The sequence below is a fragment of the Lycorma delicatula genome, chromosome 9 (assembly GCF_047948215.1).
Source record: "Lycorma delicatula isolate Av1 chromosome 9, ASM4794821v1, whole genome shotgun sequence".
In the NCBI taxonomy this organism is placed as follows: domain Eukaryota; kingdom Metazoa; phylum Arthropoda; class Insecta; order Hemiptera; family Fulgoridae; genus Lycorma; species Lycorma delicatula.
The window spans coordinates 43,561,980-43,583,668 of record NC_134463.1 but is presented as its reverse complement, the minus strand read 5'-3'; the positions used below and the strand labels follow the sequence as shown (position 1 = coordinate 43,583,668).

At 30.4% G+C, this 21,689-nt stretch overlaps 1 protein-coding gene across 1 annotated transcript in view; it reads right to left on the bottom strand.

Moving 5' to 3' along the window:
* LOC142329672 (E3 ubiquitin-protein ligase ZNF598) overlaps nucleotides 1-21,689 on the bottom strand; it is a 66,873-nt gene that overhangs the window by 37,309 nt on the left and 7,875 nt on the right. Inside the window, exons 2-3 of the mRNA XM_075374352.1 lie at nucleotides 13,878-14,120; nucleotides 7,911-8,122 (exon numbers count right to left, since the gene is read on the bottom strand). Coding sequence (XP_075230467.1) covers nucleotides 7,911-8,122; nucleotides 13,878-14,120 — 455 coding nt within the window. The remainder of the gene's footprint in view (nucleotides 1-7,910; nucleotides 8,123-13,877; nucleotides 14,121-21,689) is intronic.

Here is a 21,689-nt window from a genome sequence, read left to right as displayed (position 1 = left end):
AGAGGTAGCGATAAGGAGCCCACTGTGAGCTCCTCTTACAGACCTTTAATGTTCCTGCCAGTTATTGGAAAGATTTTTTAGAAGGTTTTGTATCTTTGCATTAGTTATATGTGAATTCTAGAAAGTTGTTGATGGATGATCAGTGTGGTTTTTATCCAGGCAGAGGCACAGAAGAAGCCACTCTTAAGGTTATGAGCATTGTTTCTTGTAATTAATCTGAGTATGTCTTAGGTATCTTTTAGGACATATCAGGAGCTTTTAATAATCTGTAGTTGCCCTCTACCCTATTTTTGCTGCAGAAGCATGATTATATGCAGAATGAGCTGAATGTGTTATATAGTTATTTCAGCAATTGAAAAGTCTTAGAAGTAGGAACAACACTATCTAATGGTTGTCTGCAGGGTAGTGTTTTAGGACCCCTGCTCTGGGTTGCTGAATTTGATTCTTTGATGTGGATGAGGTTACCCAGTGAACTTGGATGCCACATCATTGCTTATGGAAATGATGGGCTTCAGTTGGTTAAAGGAGATTTGAGAAATGAGATTGAATTCAGGGCAGCCCGTGCATATGCAAGATACTCCAGTTGTGAAGTTTGCAACATAAGATGGTGTTTAGTCCAGAGAAATCAACAATGATATTGGTCAAGAGTAGAGTGGCTGTACTGACCTGTGTATCAATGACAAGTCACTGAACTAGGTATATCTCTCTGAGAAGGTATGTCATCTAGGTGTTATCCTTGATGAGAATCTTCAATTCAAGGAGCACTTTCAATAACTTCCTAATGTTTTGGATTTTCCCCCGTTACGATTACACAAGCTGATCTTTTCATCTTTTCCTTGGACGCCCTAAATTTCTGCATCCTATTGGCTTACAATTGTATAGTAGCTTAGGCATTCTTTCAACATGCTGCCAAAAGGCTTGTAATGCTTTTTTCAGTGTTCGGAGAGCAGTTCACCCTGATTGGGGACTTTTCAGAACCATGCGTGTTCTGTATAAGGGTGTATGCAAAGCTATAATGCTGTATGCTACACTGTCTGGGTTCAGTATCTGCTATTGTTCAACTGTGATTGGTGCCTATAGGACTATTTCTTGAGGCGATCCTTGTTATTTCTGGTATTAGGCCCACTGATATCCTTGCGACTCAATGCCAATTGCGTAACAATGCAGAGAAGAGGTAGGCTAACTTACCTGTGGTAAGAAAATAAAAGAAATAGATGACCAATAGGGTAAGGTTTCCATTACGGCAGGTCAGGTAGATTAGATTACCCACCGGGTTGGTCTAGTGGTGAACGCAACTTCCCAAATCAGCTGATTTGGAAGTCGAGAGTTCCAGCGTTCAAGTTCTAGTAAAGCCAGCTACTTTTACACGGACTTGAATACTAGATCGTGGATACCGGTGTTCTTTGGTAGTTGGGTATCAATTAATCACACATCTCAGGTATGGTCGAACTGAGAATGTACAAGACTACACTTCATTCACACTCATACATATCATCCTCATTCATCCTTTGAAGTATTATCTGAACGGTAGTTACCGGATGCTAAACAGGAAAAAGAAAGAAAAAGGTCAGGTAGACTGAATTGTCTGATGGCTGTTACATGCACATTTTTCCAGAAGTGAGAAGTATGAAGGTTGTAAGGTGGATTTCCCCAATCTGCTTTATGCCGATTGGGGAAATCCATACAGTTTCTTTCCAGACATGGTGCTTTTCAAGATACATTGGGGAGTTTTGGTTTGATTAATTCAGGTAACAAAGTAGTTAGAGAGCTTGCAAGGACCAATTCTGGTTTTGTTTTGCAAGTTAATTGCTAAACTGAAAGGAGATGGAACATAATTGCTGGCTTCCTGAGATTCTTAGCCCTGTGAAGGTTGGCTGAGGGGGGTCTAAATGTATATGTCAGTAAAGGTAGCAACCCCAGGTGGCTAGGGACCTAACTGGGTGCTTTGTCAAGATAGGAATTTTGGCATCGAGCCCTAGTTTGCTGAGATATTCACTATTATGATAAGAATGAATATGTTGAGAGCTCTGTGATGGAATGCAGTGTGAGAAGGTGTAGGTATTGACCTTGCTCCTGAAAGCGAACCAGGGCAAAGAAATATAGGGTTTGTTTTCATTAGTATCTTGATTTTTGAGTACATCTAGAGGACTTTCAGAAAATTGAATTGTAGAACAAAACTGTCTTTGTTGCGACCACCACTTGTTTTGTTGGAATGAGAATAGTATTTTTTATGTTTAAAAGACAATCAAATAATGATCTGAATGCATAGTTAGGAATGGGTAGAGTTTCTGTATAACCTTTGATTTTAGAGAAAGGCGTGGGGGGATTGTGCTTCTGCAAATTGGTTAATTTGATAGTTGAGGGTTGTAAGTTATAATAGGAGGTTGTGGTTGGAAGAAGCCAAATAAAGGTTGATGCCATATCGTGGTTGAAGTTTTGTAAATATACTGATGGAAATTTCTGCCAAGGCTTTGCATTGGTGGCATCCTGACAGAAGTTAAACTGATGATTGTGATGTGTTATCAGGTTTACAGGATCTAAAAGATGACTTCTGGTAAAACTCATCTGGCTAGGAATGGTGAGGGGGGGGGGTAGTGTGGCAACCGGGTTTGTCACAAGGTAACAACAAGCCCCCTTGTGACAAACCCATAAGTGTCTACAAGTGTCACAAGGTGGTTTCCCTGTAGGGGAAGATGGGTATTTTCCCCTACAGGGGTTAGGATGTCATTATTGAACTGTTTACTAACCCAGTAAATGAGACAACCAAATATTATCCTTGTTATAAATATAAACATTGTTTTTGAGTTTTGACTAGCAAAATATTTTGTCTAGATTTACATCTGAAGGATAAAATGAAATCATATTGAAATTCTTAAAACTCAAATTAACGAGTGAATTTGATGGTTTTTTTTTTCAAAAAAAAAAAAAAGGTTGAATAAAACATATTCCAGAACTCTACCTCCAGTAGTCTCCGAGCAAAATGTTGGCAAAACCCAAAACAACTGAATTAGAAAAAAAAGTTAAATTATCTATACATAAATAAATATTTCTAACAAAATTTGTAAAGAATTTAGTTCCAAGAAAATTATGTATGTAAAATCAATAGAAAATAAATGCAAGTTTGAGAACTTTGATATGAATTTAAAACAAAACAAATCAAAATTAGATAAAATTGGACAATTGGTGACCAACAAAATAGTAGCCACATCAAACAACTACTTTGAATAATCTCTTTAATAAAAAAATCTAAGTATTTTAGCAAATCATTTTCACAAAAAATTACAATTTTAATTTTTCAAATTACATTTTTTAGTTTTACTTACTTTTAGATCAATAGTTATAATTTTGTTGAACATTTTATAGCACTATGAAGATGTTTTCAGTCTAATTTTTTTACTTTGGATTACAAAAAAATATTACATATTTTTTACATCGGCAGAAAAACCTTTTTCTGCTGATGAAGCTAAACAAAAGAAAGCTCATACAAAATTTACTCACTGCAGATGATCGATTTAAATATGTAACATTACATATATATAGAAGTATACTAAATACAATTTAAAGTACACTAAATAAAATTTCTTAATATATTTCAAGTGTCACTCTTAAAAATTTGATTTAATTTCAAATGTTTTGGATCTCTTTCCAAATTATGCAGTATATTTCATTTTTCTTTCTTCTAGAAAGAAATAAAAATTCAGAATAAAATCAATGCTAATTCTAAAATATTAAATAGTACAAACAGCAGACATTTATAAAAAATATTCTGTGATCAGAGTTGAAATAAGGAAAAAAAGCATATGTACCTCATCAAAAAAGTATAATTTTCACTTTCAAAATAAATAAACAACAGTTTAGGAATTGGAAAATTATTAATTTTCATTTAGCATATTGAATAATAAAAGGAGTGAATAGAATAACTTTGAAATTTAAAACAAATTGTATAAAATCAATAACAATAATACATACAGCATCCAATATCCATTTTTAAATCCATTAAATAACATTTTAAACTGAAATTACATAAATTGAATCAACATACAAAAACAATTATTAATAAAGAACTATAAAAATTGTAAACCATTATCTCAAATACTAATAAGTCCTTTGAAAATAAAAACAAAGGAAACACTTAATAATAATTCATTGATAAGATACGCCCATGATAAAAACATTACTAATAAAAATTAACAACATCAAGTGATAAGATAAATTAACAGTCGATGTCAAAATTCAAATTAGACATGGAATTTATTGATAACAATTATACTACTTTTGTAAATTAAACAAAGTACATTATAACAGCAGAATTTGTTATAGCAGTTAAGTACTATGAATGACATGCATAAATGTGAGCACATGCATATACACACCCCACACCAACAATCACCAGGTTAGAGATGCTTCAAAACTTAAGATTCAAAATAAAATAATGTTATTTTTCTCAATGCTTGAGACCCTATGAAATCACTATGAAAGACACTATTTATAGATACATAATATTTCATGATACATCTATCTTTGATTTGCAAAATAATTCTTGAATTATTAATCCAAATTGTCTTACTATTCAATATTGAGGTAAGGTAAAAAATTGATCCAAGTTTATTTATTTAATTAAAATTTAAAGATTGAACAAATAACATCAACAGCAATGTTTTCAGGTGTTCTGGCGGTCCTAGGATGGCCAGTGGTCGTCTCGGTAATGCAGAACCAGTTGCCCTTACATTTACAATCCATTTCAACATCGCTTTCTGATCTGGAATGGCTGTGCTTGCCATTAAACAGAGGCACATATGAAATGCTCTTTGCGTTGCAGATCCTGTGTTTTTAAAAAAAGCTTAGATAACATAGCCCCATTGTTCACCAGAACAAGGCGCCTACTGACAAACTTCATCCACTGTCTGAGTGAAAGGGACCTTCCTCATCGCTCTACCTACTCCTTCACCCCAGTCAGTGACCTTGTGAAATGTTAGATTCAATTCTGCTGCAGCTGGTAGATTAATACAAGGCGCGGTTCAAAAGTAAGGGTTGATGAATTATAAATAGCGACAGGCAACACTGATTGATTTGCGCATGCACAGTAGCTTTACATGGTCTGTTGGGTATGTAACCATCAAATTTGCCATCAGTTCACTGTTGTCTGTCTTTGCAAGACAGTGTATGATAGCAGTAATAACAAAGCCTGCCAATTATGAAATTCGATCAGTTTAGATTTCTAAATGCAAGAGGATATAGTGCTGCTGAAATTCACCATCAATATTGTAAAACATGTGAGCCTACTGCAATGAGCGAAGGAGGCAATGGTGTTGTGAGTTTATGGAAGGCTGTTCACAATATACAGAAAAGTTGCAGGTCCAATGTCCAACTGAACACGTGAATGCAAAAGTGAGAGAAAATTGTCGCTTTATGATTAGCAATCTCTTTCTAGAATTTCCATAAGTTTCAATGTTAACATTGTTGACAATCGTGACTGACACTAGGCTATCGTAACTATGTATATGATAGGTTCCAAAAATTATGACAAGTGCGCTCACAAAGATCACAGAATGTCATCTGCACATGTTTTTCTCAACTGCTTTAACCACAAGGGAGATAAATTTTTTCCCATATCATTACTGGTGATGAAATGTAGATTTTGTATGCCAATGCTCAGATGAAACAACACATGTAGTGGCATCATTCCAGTTCACCAAAACCAAAAAAATTCAAACAAGCCCGTCTTGAAGGAAATCATGGCAACTGTATTCTGGGATAAAAAGGATGTGATTTTGATTTCATGAAACCTGAAATATCCATCACATCACAAGTCTATTGTGAAACACTTTCTAAACAGCGTCATGCTATTCAAAACAGACAACAGGGAATGCTAATATCAGGAATTGTTCTTCTTCATGATGACACACATCCACACATAGCTGCATGCACAACAGAACAATTCAAAAACTCAAAAAGGAGATTTTGATCATCCTCCTTACAGTCCTATTCTCATGTTCAGTGACTACCATCTCTTCCTAGATCTTAAAAGTTGGCTTATGTCTCAACAATTCATAGACGAGGCATATTAGATTTTTTTTTTTAAATAGACAGGGCTAATTTTTTTAAACAAATTATTGTAAATAATTTTTTTTCAGTTTTCTTTAATATATTAGTTATTAAAATAGTGAAATGCCGCTGGCACCATCCGAAAGCTGAGAAAATTCTACACTATTTTCCTACTAAGCACTTTTATTTACGACCAATAGATTAGACAGTATTTAATAAACAAAAAGCTGCTTACTAAGTTGACATGTGACTGCTGCAGCAGTATATACTTGCAAATAGTATCAAGAGTGTTTGCAATGAAATGGTGATTATATAAACAAAAAAAATGAAATATGTTAATTATCTGAAAACATTAATCAATGTTTTATTTTTTCAACTCATCTCATTTTATTACCTAATGGCTTGTACACTTGAACCACACTTTGTATTAAATAAAATTTCTATTTTAAAACAAGAAAATTGTTATCGACAGAATCAAACTTTAATGTTATAATAAAAAGACACCTTACCCAGAACCAAACAGGATTGTTTTTATTAACTAAAGAGATAACATTACATTTAAGCCCAATTCTAACTACACGATTTTATGTAACGTACGGGAAATTGTTTTTATTCATAGATTATCAGTTTTCATTTAGAAAGTCTCAGACGTAAGGAAAAACATTACAACAGAAGGACACTCAATAATTAACAAGACAAATTGATGTAGAGAAAAAATGTTTCATTCACCCAAATTTGTATTTGTTCTGAGCTCATTGATGCAGAAGTAACTTTCTAGATCATATAATAAACCTGTGATGAAACATGGATACACCATTTTGAGCCTGAATTCAAATAGCAAAGTCTTGAGTGGAAACATTTGGATTCGCCCACAAAAATAAATTCAAACTCACACGTCAGCCAATAAAGTGATATTGATGGTCGTCTGGGACTTGCAAGGACCAATTTTTATCAACTATTAAGAACAATAACAAACTGTGAACAATGAGTATTATTTTAACATGCTCCAACAGAAAGTGAAACCTGTAATAAGGTGAAAATGTCAGGGTGCTCATAGAAAGATGTGATTCTCTTGCACGACAATACATGTCCCCACATCACTCAGAGAGTGGGAGAAATGCTTGAGAAATTGGGTTGGGAGATGTTGCCACATCCTCCTTAAAGCCCATATCTCGCACCATCCAATTTTCATTTGTTCGACCTGCTCAAAGATATTTTATGTGGCGAGAAGTTCGACGACAATGAAGCAGTCAAAAAAATGGTACACAAATGGTTCAAACAGCAAGGTAAAGACTTCTAGGCTGCAGGAATCTGAAAGCTCGCAGAACGGTAGGACAAGTATCTAAATGTTGCAAGAGACTATGTTAAGTTTCATCGTCATTGAATAAATAATTTATTTTCTACATAAATTTGTCTTGTTAATTATTGAACGTCCCTTGTACTTTAAAGACGACAGTAGAAAATAGATATTTAACAAACATTGAATTGGAAAACAAACCTTAAATAACTCAAAATTCAACTACAACAAACACTAATTTTATTATTAATTTGTAAAGGCAAATTTTAATATAGAAAGATTAAGGTATTTAGCAATATACTTATTCAATTATGTCAAGTGCAACCAAAAAGAACTTTAAAATTACAAAGAAATAATGCTAAGAGAAATAAATTATGAGATGTAAAATTAGTTAGAAGCTTTTGATGTACCTGTATATATGTACTTTTACATATATTTCAACTTAAACAACGATGTACCTTCGTACATCGTTGTTTAAGTTGAAATATATCACATGAATTTTTACAATAGATTTACAGTGAAAAACCGATAATAAAATCAATTAATTATTCTCACATTCATTACATACCTGTAATACTGGTTATAACCATCAGCATCACAAAAATGACAAAAAAGATGATCCCTTCTTAAATGTCTACAAAGTTCATCTTTATCCATATAACGCTTATCACAGAATTTACATAACGGATGACCTTTATGCGATTTATCATCTGGATCACCTTTACGACGATGCTGTTCAAGTTCTGACCTCGTGTAACATCGCCTTTCACAGGTTAAAATCTGTAATTAATTGAAGACATTATGAAATAGTAGAATGTAAAAAACAACAGTCTACATAATCTCTACTTATTTAAACATGATCACACGATCATGCCATAGAGAGCAACTTCATGTCACACAAAAGAGGCCATCAAGTACTCTCACTCCAGCACTTATTTTATTATAAGATAGCAAACTTCTGAATTCATCTGCTAAAAACTACAATTAATGGCTTCAACTTAAAATAAATAAATAAATAAATATATAATATAGTAATGAAATTTTATACAATGATTGTTTATATGTCATAAATTTGTCAGTAAAGCAAATAACATTTTCAGAAATAGTATATTTAAAAAAATTTCACAATATATAATTATTAAACAATTTTATTATATCATATTTAAGAACTCATTCTTTAATGATTTATTGGAATATAAAATTGTAAAATAAATGAACCAAGAAAAACATTTCTATTACAGTAAGGCTATAAAGAGAAAAAAAACAAACAAAGTAATCATTTAAATCTTATCAAACATAATTTGTTTATTTTTCTCATTTTATTGCAAAAATTCTCAATAAAAGTTATTTTAAATTTTATTCTACATTTTCCATTACTTGATTTGCTTTTAAAGCATGATAAATATAACTTGCCTATAGCAGAACAAGTTTCTACTGCGGATAGATGGCCATTACACTCTTTTTTCTTTCCCACAACACGGAATACATTTTGGATATAACATAGTTCCAATGTGATAATATAAAATACATGCCATAGAAAACTGTCAAAACATGACAGTCTCCAACATGTTACTGAGTTCTGATTATATGTACAGACATACCATGCTAACAGATGGGTTTCTCATTTTATTTAGGGGTGATCCAATATAATCCCCCAATATGTGGATACATATTGAAATAAATTATTACACTTTATTAACAAAATAAATTATTACACTTTTAACTGATCTGCTTTTACATGAAAAAAATCTGATTTATTTTTTACCTAATGATAGATGCAATCGAAAATTATCTATCTGCATTTTCATACAATTACTGGTGACATCATCAAACTGAATTAAAACAGCATCTGGCTGCTCTTCATCTTCTAACTGGTCTATCCTATAGCTGGGCATTTGAATTTCTCAACTATACCCATAAATCCATTATACGATACAGTCACTCACAGATATGTTACGGAAAAACATTACTCACAACCCGTCAACTAAATTTATTGTGTGTAAAAGACAGTCACAATTGATGATGTAGTTAGAATTACATTATTTGGTGGTTTTCTTCTGTACTTGGCAATTTCCCAAGATTTGTCAATCCCAACAATATTATACAATCAACGTATAGTATAAAACATTTCCATCATTATTAACAGAAGGAGAGGAGAGTTATCAATTCAATACTCACACACATATATAAATATATATAATGTTTGTCTAGGAATAACTTTTGATCAGAATCTCTTTTTGTGATGTTTCTTTTTTTACATAATAGATTTCAACAATTATTCCATTTCATATATTGGAAAAATTATATATATATTTCAGTATAATCTATGAAAATTATTTTTTGAAGTAGGTACCACATTTTAAAAGAATTACTAGTAAAAGAGAAACGGATTACAAAATTACCAGTGCATAAGATACATATAACAAAAATTGTTTGAATTTGGCTCAGACTTCAAAAAATAAGTTACAAAGTTTGTTTAAAGGCATAGTGTAAAAGTTATTTTTTTCCTTTCCAGCATTTTTAAAAAATTTAATTAATTTATTTAGTAGTCTGTTCAATTAAAAAAAATGTCGTAACTATAATTTTTGTAGGCGATTTGAAATGAGTTACAAGTCATTCCTGAAAATTACACAGCCATTTTTAAGAATAACAAGCGCTCTATGTCAGCTTACAAGGATGGTAAGGAGCGAGCTGGTTTTTCATTGTCTTCAATTGAGCTTAATGAGTCGTATAACAGAATACCAAGAATACTAAAATTCAGTTGACATTCAATTCAACAAACAATAATCATTCCATTTTTTTCTATTGGGAATGGCTACATAAAGTGAACATTATTACTCTCAGAGAAACTAACTCTGACCTATGGCAGAGTTGGTATATAAGATGATTTACAGGTCACTTTATTAGGTCATTTGTCATTTATTAGGTGATTTACATGCATATCATAAGAAATACTGAGAAAGTAAATAAATTAATATACCCTTACTGTGTGATAAATGTATAAAAAATACAAATCTATAATTGTATATGAAATATGAATCTTATTAAACATTAAAAGTAAAAATGGTACTTCCATATTAATCCGTCAATCATAACCATAATGATCCTGTAACTTTGAACTATTTTCTAAGTTATGGGATCATAAACATATTTTACATATTAAAAATATAAGTACCATTGCTTATAATTATAAATATAAATTAACCAAATTTAACCTACACTTGCTTTGCTTGCTAACCTCGACTAATGTTTAGATTTAAATAATAAACATTTGCAATAATTACTGAATTTATTATATAAATAATCATGTGCTAATTAGTCAAGGTTAGCAAGCAAAGTGAGCATAGATTGAGTTTGGTTAAATTAAATTTATAAAATAAATATAAATGGTTATAAAAATGGCAATATAATGGTTATATCAGGTGATTAACAATAACCCAAAAGTTTACAATTTATTGGTCGACGGGCTAATACGCAAATACCGTAAAAATATTAAATTACATTAGAAAAGTAACTGTTATTTTAAAAGAAAAGTACTAAATAAGAAAACATTCTATTCATCAAATAACATCACTTATATGCTAGTATAAATAAATATTTGTTTAAAACTTGAATGAAAAGTGACGCAACCAAAATATAAAACATAAAAACAAATGTTTAAATAAATATAAATATACTGTAAATAAAAATATAGTCTAATTTTGTACTGTTCAATATCAAATGCAATATTACAATTTTAAAACCGAACCAAATTAACTAATTTATTTTGGGATTCCTTTTCTTGCAGGCTCTATCCTCAACTGTTCTTTTATTTTTTCCCTCAATATATTTGTAGTTAGTGGTAGTTCTAAGGTAAATAAAAATAACAAGAAAAATTTAATTGAATTATGTGTTATTTTCTGTTTTTATGTTTTATTTTTAGAGTATATGGATATCTGTTTATCTTTCATTAAATATCCAGAATGCTGGATATCTTGTTGTGTTCCCTTATTTCCTGCCATCTGATTTGTGAAGTTTAAGCAATTAATCGCCAATAGTACGTAGAGAACCTTTTCGTAAATATTTTTTCTTTTTAATTTCTACAAAATTTTTGTACAATATTCTTAGGTGTTGTAATCACAAAAAAAATTATATGGTTATAGGTTTTTAATTTGCATTTCAATTGACTGTATTTTACGAGATCGTGTAACTCTTTCCGTATAACATATATAACGATCGTCATATGATTGCTACAAATAATATTTTTATTTTATTTGCTAATTTATGTGTTTATTAGTTTATGAAAATTATTTATTTTGAAAACTGATAATGAATACTGATTGTTAAAAGTAATGGTACAATTTACACACCTTTGGCTAATGGAGTGATGAATCACATGCTAGGCAGGCAATATGTTATTCTTACATTAAAAATAATAACTTCACAATCCCATGTTCACTATTTTCATGTTTAAATCATAAAATTTTTATTTTGTCTATCATTAATTTAATATTTTTTCAGATGTCATTATTTTATAAAAAGTTTAGTTTCTACTTTGTCAGCAAAGAGAATTTACAATTTAGTGTTTTTTTTTCATAGTTTATCTAGTGATGAAGAAATGGTGCCATATTTTGGTAGGCATTCAGCAAAACTTTTATCTAGGAAAAACCAATTAGATTTGTATTTAAGCTTTGGTGTTTGTGTAGTTCAGATGGGTATTTGCACAAATTTATTCCATATGCAGGTGCAAACAAAGAAGAATCTGAATATGGTCTTCGGACACAAGCAGTACTAATTTGTTAAACGTTGTTGTACCAATCCTTTATGTGCAAAGAATTTTTTTGACAATTTCTTTTGTGCATATGATCTGTTTAATTTACTGAACGAAAAAGTATATTTTGCAACTGGTACTGTCAAGAGAAAATAGGGTTCCTAACTGCCCATTGAAAAAACTAATTTTGCAGTTGCTAGATGGAATGATTAAACAGCAGTGATATTCCAACCCCTGAAGGGGAAGGCACTCGCCTAGTGACGATTATCATCGCCACACCACCCCCTCCTGTTCCTAGCCCTGATGGGCTTTAACGGAGGAGTAGTGGTGACAGCTACCATTAACTACAAAGGAAAATATCCATACCAAATATGAAAAGATACAGTCAAAAAGAAATCAATAACAAAATATACTAAAAGTATAAGTGTGTGGAAAAAAAATGGTGGTGGCCATTGTTTATAAATGCTATCGATTCTATTACAGTAAATTCATGGAAAATACACAGACCTGCAAATAACATTAAAATCAGTGAAATTGATTTAAGGTCTTTTGACCTGGGAATAAAGAAAAAAGTAATTTTTCTTCACCATCAATGGCAACCAAGGGTTGTCCGTCAACCCATCTTCTGGGTTGCCAGAAGATGTTTGTTATGATCAAATAGGAAATGTTATTTCATAGCATGTGAAAAAAAGCTAGACGAAGATGTAAGTTAGGCAAAAACTAAAATTTTTATGTGTGTAAAATGTAAAGTGCACCAACATTCAAAATCTTATCAAGAATTTCATTCGTACCATAGAAACTAAATAATTTTTTTAATAAAAAATAAACGAAATTAAAATTGTTTATTTGTGACAGTATTACTTTTAGTTTAATAAATTGTAATATAAATTATACATGTCTTCTTATTGCATTCTTCAGAAAATGATATTTTTGCATGCTTTTTGCCAAAGGTGCATAAACGAACTATTTTATTTCTTAACGATAATTGATTTTTTTGTTGATATGAAAATATTTCTAGCTTTATATACTTAATAAGAGATGAAATAAAGGGTTTATTTAGAAAAAAAATTGCATATGTTTATGTCTGTAGTTAATGAGTTAATTCTGTTTTAGGTTGTAATGTTTGTACCCATTTATTTATTAAGCACGTTTTTTGGAATGTTTTTATCAACTTTTTCAATCAGATTATTCATTATCACAGCCGGCCAGCCTCTACACTCACCATGAAGGTTTGTTCACGCTTCTCAAAACTAATGGCACACCACCATCTTACTTTAGCATCACCCATATTATTTGGCCCATAAATGTCCTGAATTTGCCTGTGAATTTCAGCTGCAGAATTGTTTTTTGCCATAAAAAATCAGATTACTTCTCATTCTTCATACTCTGTAGATCACGAATTGTAACGCTTTTATAAATGGATAAATATATAACTAACAACAAAATGACTTAACCACTGAGCTACATGCAGCTCAGTTCAATCAGTAGTCAGCTGTTAACTACTGATTGAAATAACTGAGCTGCATGAGCATCACCCTGTCTACATTGTGTACATAGACAGCAAATTCGTAACAAATCTTACTTTAAAACACACATAGTACTTTTTAGTCAAAATTTTAGCTACTTATTATTTTATATAATAAGAGGTAAAATTGCATGTTTTGCCTAAATATAAAATTACAGAATATATTACTGTGACAGAACACAAGATAAGAACCAAAGAAAACCACAACCTTTTAAATCAATTAATATTAATTGTGCAATAAAATATGTATATAATCTGACCTTTAAATTATCGACACAAAGTTCACAGTAGAATAATTCATGGCTACGTCGCATATGTTCTTTAAGTAATAAGAAATTCTGAAAGGCAATTTTTTCTGGACATTTTAAACAAACATGAGCTAATAGGGAATCATAAGCCTGCCTGATCTTAGCATTTTCAAAATCTATTCTAAACTTTCTATCAGAGAAATATGATCCATTTTTTATATCTTTAAATGGCTGAATATGCTTTGTGAATATAACCTAAAACAAAAAAACATAAAATTTTAAATTAATACAAAATAAATTAATAAAGTAGATTAAACTATAGTTAGTAATTAATAAAGTATTACTAAAGTAGACTATTATCTAAACTATGATTTATAGACACAGACTCTGGTCTTTTACCCGACGCAATTTCAAGAACCATTTTAACTAATGTGAAAATACCTGATCTGTTTTACAGCTTATTCCTTTTCAAATTCTACAAACTATATTGTAATTCCTGAATGTTCACCTGATTTTGCACTCTTTTGAACATCTTCATGATAATATTATTTCTAATTCATAAATAAATAATAAAGTGATCACCACATTACACATCCATCAAACTTTTTTTTTAATTTTTTTCCAAAATTTATTTTAACTTCATAAAAAAATAAAAATATATATATAATATAGCAAAGATAGAAGATGCTCAGCTCCCTAATTACTTAAAAATTTAAGCACTGAGAAATTTAAACAGTTTTTTTGGAAATGTATTTTGTATTTAAAAAATATAAATCACTGGAGATAAAGAGATTTACACTTTTGCTTTTACCAAAAAACTCACATCCCATAGCTCCCTCATAGACAAAACTTGAAATATACTCATATTCGATCAATTTTTTGTGTTCTACAAGAAAATATTAAAATTACATTATAGTGCAGAGTTCCAAACTTACTTAGCTTCCTTGGCCTACTAAGCCTCAATTAACAAACAAAAATAAAAATTTACATCAAAACAATTTTATTTTCAATAGAATGATTTCTATTATTATTATTTGGTAAAATGATTTCTTGGACACAAAATCATTGTGGTCCACAAACACGTATGCAAGAAGATCAAGCCTTTCTTGTCCATAGTGGGGTTTAGCCCACGAAATCCTATATTAACAAAACCTGAAATATTGTAGTGTTCTAGATTTTATTCCACAACGCACTGTACCTTAAAAAAACACTAAAATTCATTTTGATAGCCAAGATATAGCCTTTTTTCTCCTATGGACCAGCCCTCCTAAATTAACAGGAATTGAAATATTGTGATATTCAAGGCATTTCTTTTGAAAATGTGATTAACTTCTAAAAAATAAAAAAAAAAGTTTGGAAACAGTTCCAAAGAGCTAATCCCCCCCACCCCAACACCACCCTTAACAAAAATTTAAATATCATTAAATTTGAATCATCCTTTTTAAAAAAAATGTAATTCTATCTTCTGCTTTTAAGAAATGGTTGTGTAGATAAATTTTTAAAAGATATTTTAAGAGTATTTGCAGTAAATAAAATATTAAATGTAGCCAGCATATTCTTCAATTTTGTGAACAGATGAAAATCAGACGGTACCAAATCAGGACTGTAAGGAGGATGGTAAAAAATCTGTCACTTAAACTTGTTTAGCATACCCTTAGTGCTAGTGGTGGTGTGAAGTCGTGTACCATCACACAAAGAAATGTTAACTTTTATTAGCATACCTCACAGTTTGCTTTGTATCATCTTCTAAAGCTTTGTCAATCTTTCACATTAAATGTCTATGGTTACTGTCACACCCAGCTTTATAATTTCTGCCAAAAAAATTCCTTTACTCCCAAAACAAGATAGCCATGCTTGAATTGCCTTACTTACATTTTTTGGTTTGTTTAGCAAGTGTGTGTATATGCATTCACCTTTGGATTTTTGTCTTGATACTGATGAATTGAATCAATGTCTCATCCTCAGTAACATACTGTAAAGAAATTCACTTCCATTAATCTGGTATTGCTGAAGAAAGTCAATGCTGCTTCCATTCTTTTCATGTCATCTATTCCACCAGCAAGTTGTTTTGGTACTTGATACTCATCATACACAGTATTCACAAATACCCTACTACTCTGTCTGTAACAATTCTGTAGAGTAAAACTTGGAATTTGGGGGAAAAATTCACTAGGTTCAAAAATAGGGAAGCAATCACAAATGGCATGATCAATCAATCTTTTTCAATGAGTATATCACCTCTTCCTTCCTTGTTGTGCTCATTAGCTTTCCCTTTCCTAGATTTCTTGCACCATTCTTTCACAGAATCATCACTCATTACATTATTACTGCAAACTATAACTGATGGTGGAGTTCAGTTGCAGATGTTTCTTTTGCTTATCAAAATATGAAGTGTATTGAATACACTAAATACTTCACAAGGACAAAAATCACAATAATCACCTTCTTATTCACCACGTTCTACTGAAGGTATGGAACAAAATTTCGACAGTGAATCGACCATAATTAAGTTTAGTTGATGTTTACTGTGCATGCACTATACTGCATGAATACAGTTTTATTTGTAACATTTGACCAGAGATTAATTTATGAAAAAATAGGCATGACTTTGGAATTGCTTTAAATTAACTTCTTTTTTTTTCTTTAACCTCTATGACTGTGGAGCACTCACTAATTATACTAGGAAATACAGTTTCTTTAAAAAGTTAAAATGCAGCTGTCCAGCTTTTTCTTTATGCATTTATCAGAATTGACTTAGCAGTTTTTTTTTTTACCTCAATTTATATCAGTATTTCATCATGAAAATATTAAAAAGAACTAATATCAAAATTTCCCACCTTCAATCCTTTCATTGAACTGCATAGACAATTTCTTCATTGATAACACAAAATTATTATTTACATTAAGGAAATAAATAAGAAACATGTTTTAAATAATATTCTTCTTGACCTTTTATTAAGACCAAAAAATGGTACTATGTACTTCCAAAAAATACTAATAGATGCTCTCCAGTTTTTTTTAAGTTTCATAAATATCAATGCAAATTTCTAGCAATTTTTACTCTATCGGGTATTCCATTTTAATTCAATAAAGTTTAAAAACTTTTATTGCAACACTATTTTTGATTGTGATGATATTTGGTATATAACTACCTACCTTGTAGGTAGGTAATTTTTAAAAAATCTTTTTCTTGAGTAATAGACTATTTTCTAACTTGGCAACAGGTAAAAACAGCCATTTTTGTCACTTTTTCCAGAGGGTCAAAAAGGGCTTTTTGGAAAGAGTGAAGATCTTAGTGTACTAAAAATTAATTTTGTTACATAACCAAATCTTGTAATATTTACTGAAGTTATGTTTACAAATTGTTTTTTCAAATTTTTGGCCCAAAATAAATAATGAAGGGCTTAGGTAACAGGCATGTTTTTTATCTTTTAACTTTTAGGTACTAGTGTACTTATTAAAAAAAAAAAATTGGACTGTTAGAGTGTCCATTAAAAAAAATCTCTGACCCATTTTGCTGTCACACTAAACCGGTTAAGAAATCTCTTCGAGAAATACCTTTCAACAAGCAATCCAGATTTAAAATTAATTCCATGCACAGCACTGTGTACAAAATGCTTAAAAAAAATACAAAAACCACAAGATGATGCAGAAAGCGAACCAGAATCTCAAGATATATTTGAGGCTCAAAGTGTTATAGTAGTCTGTGAATAAAGCTTGTTCAGCACTTGGCATTTCCCCCACTAAAGTTAAAAAATTATCAAGCAGTGCAAAGAAACCAATTTAAAAAAATAAAGCTACAAAAATAGCTGAGTCAGTTACCAATAAATTAAACAATTCTTTGATTTAAATATTTGTACTGAAGAAATCAGTTTAGTACCACAAAATTATGCCGATTTAGATAGGGAATATGAAGAATTAATCATTAAAATAAAGGATAAAATGAAAACAGTTACATCAACCCAGGAAAAAATTAATAAAGTTTTTTACCAAATAGCTGGAGCAATCAAAAAATTCAAAATGAGTTTAGTGTTAGTCAGTATTTAGCCCGTCAATCCAAACAATTAGTTAAAACATGTGAAATTTTGTCATAAATCGTCAAAAAGAAACCCAGTCACGTAATTGATGAAAATATTATTATATGTGTCCAAGATTTTTACCAGAATGATGAACACAGCCGAATGATGCCAGGCAAGAAGGATTGTGTCTCTGTAAGACAAGATGACGAGGAAAAAATTAATATACAAAAAAGCTTATCTTATGTAACTTAAAAGAATTGTACACAGCCTTTAAAGAAAAACATAATTTAAAAATTGGTTTTTCAAGATTTGCTGATTTAAGACCTAAATTTTGTGCTCTGGTTGGTGGATCAGTACTCGCTCACCAGGTATGTGTGTGTCACCCACCAAAATGTGAAACTCATGTTATCTTCTCAAAAATGAAATTTGATCATAAAATTATTCTTTTAACCATGGTGAGATAAAGAAAATAAAATGTGCTTGCTATCATGGTGTAAAAAATGCCCAGGCATTAATGAAGTGCTCAGATTACTGCAAGAGAGCTGGGATGATTTTGATTCTGAAATTATCTTCAAACAGTAGGTTTCTGTTGACCATTGTGAAATAACTACTCAAATTTTTCCATTTCAAGAGTACTTAGATAAACTTACTGAAAATTTAAATAATTTGAAAAGGCATTACTTTGTTGCAAAGAAACAAGCTAATTTCCAAAACATTAAAAAGGAAAACTTGTTTGAGGGTGAATGTATTGTAGTGGGAAACGACTTCTCTCAAAATTTTCCTTTTGTGATACAGGATGAAGTCCAGTTTTATCATTGGTTAAAAACTTATGCCACGGTACATCCATTTCTCATATATTTTAAAAAAGAAGGAAAATTACAAAGCTAAAGCTACTGTGTGATTAGCGAGTACTAGAAGCACAATATTACATAGTTCTTCTGCTTCCAAAAGCAAGTTATAAATAAAGTAAAAACACTGTTACAAATTAAACAATTCTTTTATTTTTCTAATGGCTCCTCAGCCCGGTATAAAAACAAAAAAAATCATAAATCTATGCTACCAACAAGAAGATTTTGAAATCACAGCCGAATGGCATTTTTTTTACATCATATCATGGAAAAGAACCATGTGATGGTATTGGTGGAACTGTAAAAAGGACTGTGACTAAAGCAAACCTTCAAACAACAGTTAATAATCAAATTCTTACACCTTCTGAAATGTACAATTATTGCAAAGCCAATATTAAATAAATAACATTTATTTTCTGCTCTAATAAAGATGCTCAAGAGACTGAAGAATACCTCGGTTCTCATTATCAGGTAATCACAACAGTCCCAGAAACAAGAACCTTTCAGAGTTATGTTCCAAATCAGAAATGTATTCGGAAAGTCCAGGTGACCTCTGAATCAAAAACATTAACATTATTATCGGTACACAAGGACATTTGCATTTCTGACTGCTTTATAGGTTTACCAAAGCCAAAATGTGAAAATTATGTCTGCTGCATATATGATGGCAAGTGGTGGTAGACGAAGTCATTGAAGTCAAAATACATGAAAATGAAGAGGAATATTGAATACACTTTTTCCATCCGCAGGGTCCTGGTACTTCATTCAAGAAATCACTGATGGATAATCAAATGTGGATTCAACTGGAAAATATTTTAAAGATTCTCGTGCCTTCAGAGCTTTTTCTATCAATACAAATTACACCAAAAATGAATGAGGATTTATCAGTTCTACTAGATAAAAAAATGGCAGCACCACTAAGTTATGTTAATTAAGTTTGTTATCAAAACATCTAAGATTTATTCATGTCGTTTTTAGGGCCCAAAAATGAGACATCTTCAAAATCGTATTATTCGGTTTTCAAAATCTTAGCCATTTTTTTTTTAATGAAGGAACTCAGTAACAGCCTATTTTTTTTATAAGTACTACTAATACCTAAGAGTTAAAAGATAAAAAACAGGCCTGTTATCTTAAGCCCTTCATTATTTATTTTGGGCCAAAAATTTGAAAAAAACAACCATCTGTAAATATAACTTCAGTAAACATTAAAAGATTTGGTTATGTAACAAAATTATAATTTTGAGTACACTAAGATGAAGTTCCATTTTTATACTTTCCAAAAAGTCCTTTTTTTATTGTGTGTATGATGTAAAATAAGAATGCTACAACTCATGGAAAAGTGACTAAAATAGCTGTTTTTACCTGTTGGCAAGTTAGAAAATAGTCTATTACTCAAGAAAAAGTTTTTTAAAAATATAAAAAAAAGTTTTTGGCCACTACAAGGTTATATACCATTATATTATATACCAAATATCATCAAAATCAAAAATAGTGATGTACTGATCATTTGTTGAATTAAAATGGAATATCAACCCATTTATTAAAATAATGGCATAAAAACATAAAGAATAGAAATACAGGTGAAAAAACCCTCACTAGGTAGAATACTGCTTAATATTTATGTATAATCTAAAATTAGATCTACAAGGTAAGATTTTTAAGAATATAAAATATTATTTTAAGTCAGTAGAAGGTTTTTTTTTGTGGGGTTCAGGGTAAGACAGTAAACTATTTCATCAACAACCTAATGATTCTGTAACACCTGATATAACTAGGGAATACTAACGTACAAACTGAAGGTTATTAAGTGAAAGTAATAAGATGCCAAAAAAAAAAAAACTAGCAATAAAGTTGATATTGCTCCTTTGCCCTTCTTATATAAAATACTAGCTTATTTCTATAATATTTTTTTAATCTTAATTAAAATATTAATGGTTAATTTTTTTTATGCAACACATCCTTTTATTAATTATATAAGTAAGGCATTATGCAATTCATATTTTAAATTTAATAATATAATTTTTCTCAAATATGTAAAGTCCAAATATGTTTACTTTTGTTTACACGCAATAATAATGTAAATGAATTAAATGCTTCTTTTATTTATTTTTTTAATTCTTTCTCCTGATCAGCAGTTTTGATTTTCTGTCTAAAGTTAGTTATATTAGAATTAATTATATTTTATTGTTTCGTCTCTGCTCCCGATACTAATTTTATTAGACAAAACCAAAATTCTTTGTTTTACTTTAAAAAAATCCATGATCAAAATATGGTCCAGTTTATCTCAAATTGGTTGGTATTGTTGAAAAGAAAGTATGTGACAACAGAAAAGTATAGGTGTAAATTATTTTATGTCGCATTATTTCTGTGTTTTTTTGTGGTATAAGTGCAACAGTGATTTTTTATTTTATATACATATTCTGCAGTATTAAAAAACCACAGAAATACACTAGAAAAATATCAAATCGTTTTTCTTAATCACAGTTTTTAATAAAAATTTATTCTAATTGTTTTCAGTAACACAAATTAAACATCTTTAGTCTTCAATCTATATTTTGTCATAATTGAATATGAAACAAAAGCACCTAAGTCTGACAAACTGACAGGTAAAGGATATGTCCAGGATCAGGTAGAGAGTAACTTGAAGCAGGATCATTGTGGTCCTAAATGTTCTGCACGAATGAAGAAGCAGTCTGAATACTAGTAATATATAATATGGCACGCCATATTGGTATATGATATGACATACATAAAATTTGTTGACAAGTTCTGATCTCTGCTGAATAGTACTTGTTATAGTAGCCAAATATTACATAACATTTCTTTGTACTTTTCTTACTAAATAAATTATATTTGCTTAAATGCTTCATATTAAATATATCATAAGTAAGTATTTGAAGTGTGTCCAGCTAACAAGAAATAAATAAATATGTGATGCAAGTTTACAGAAAAGGATA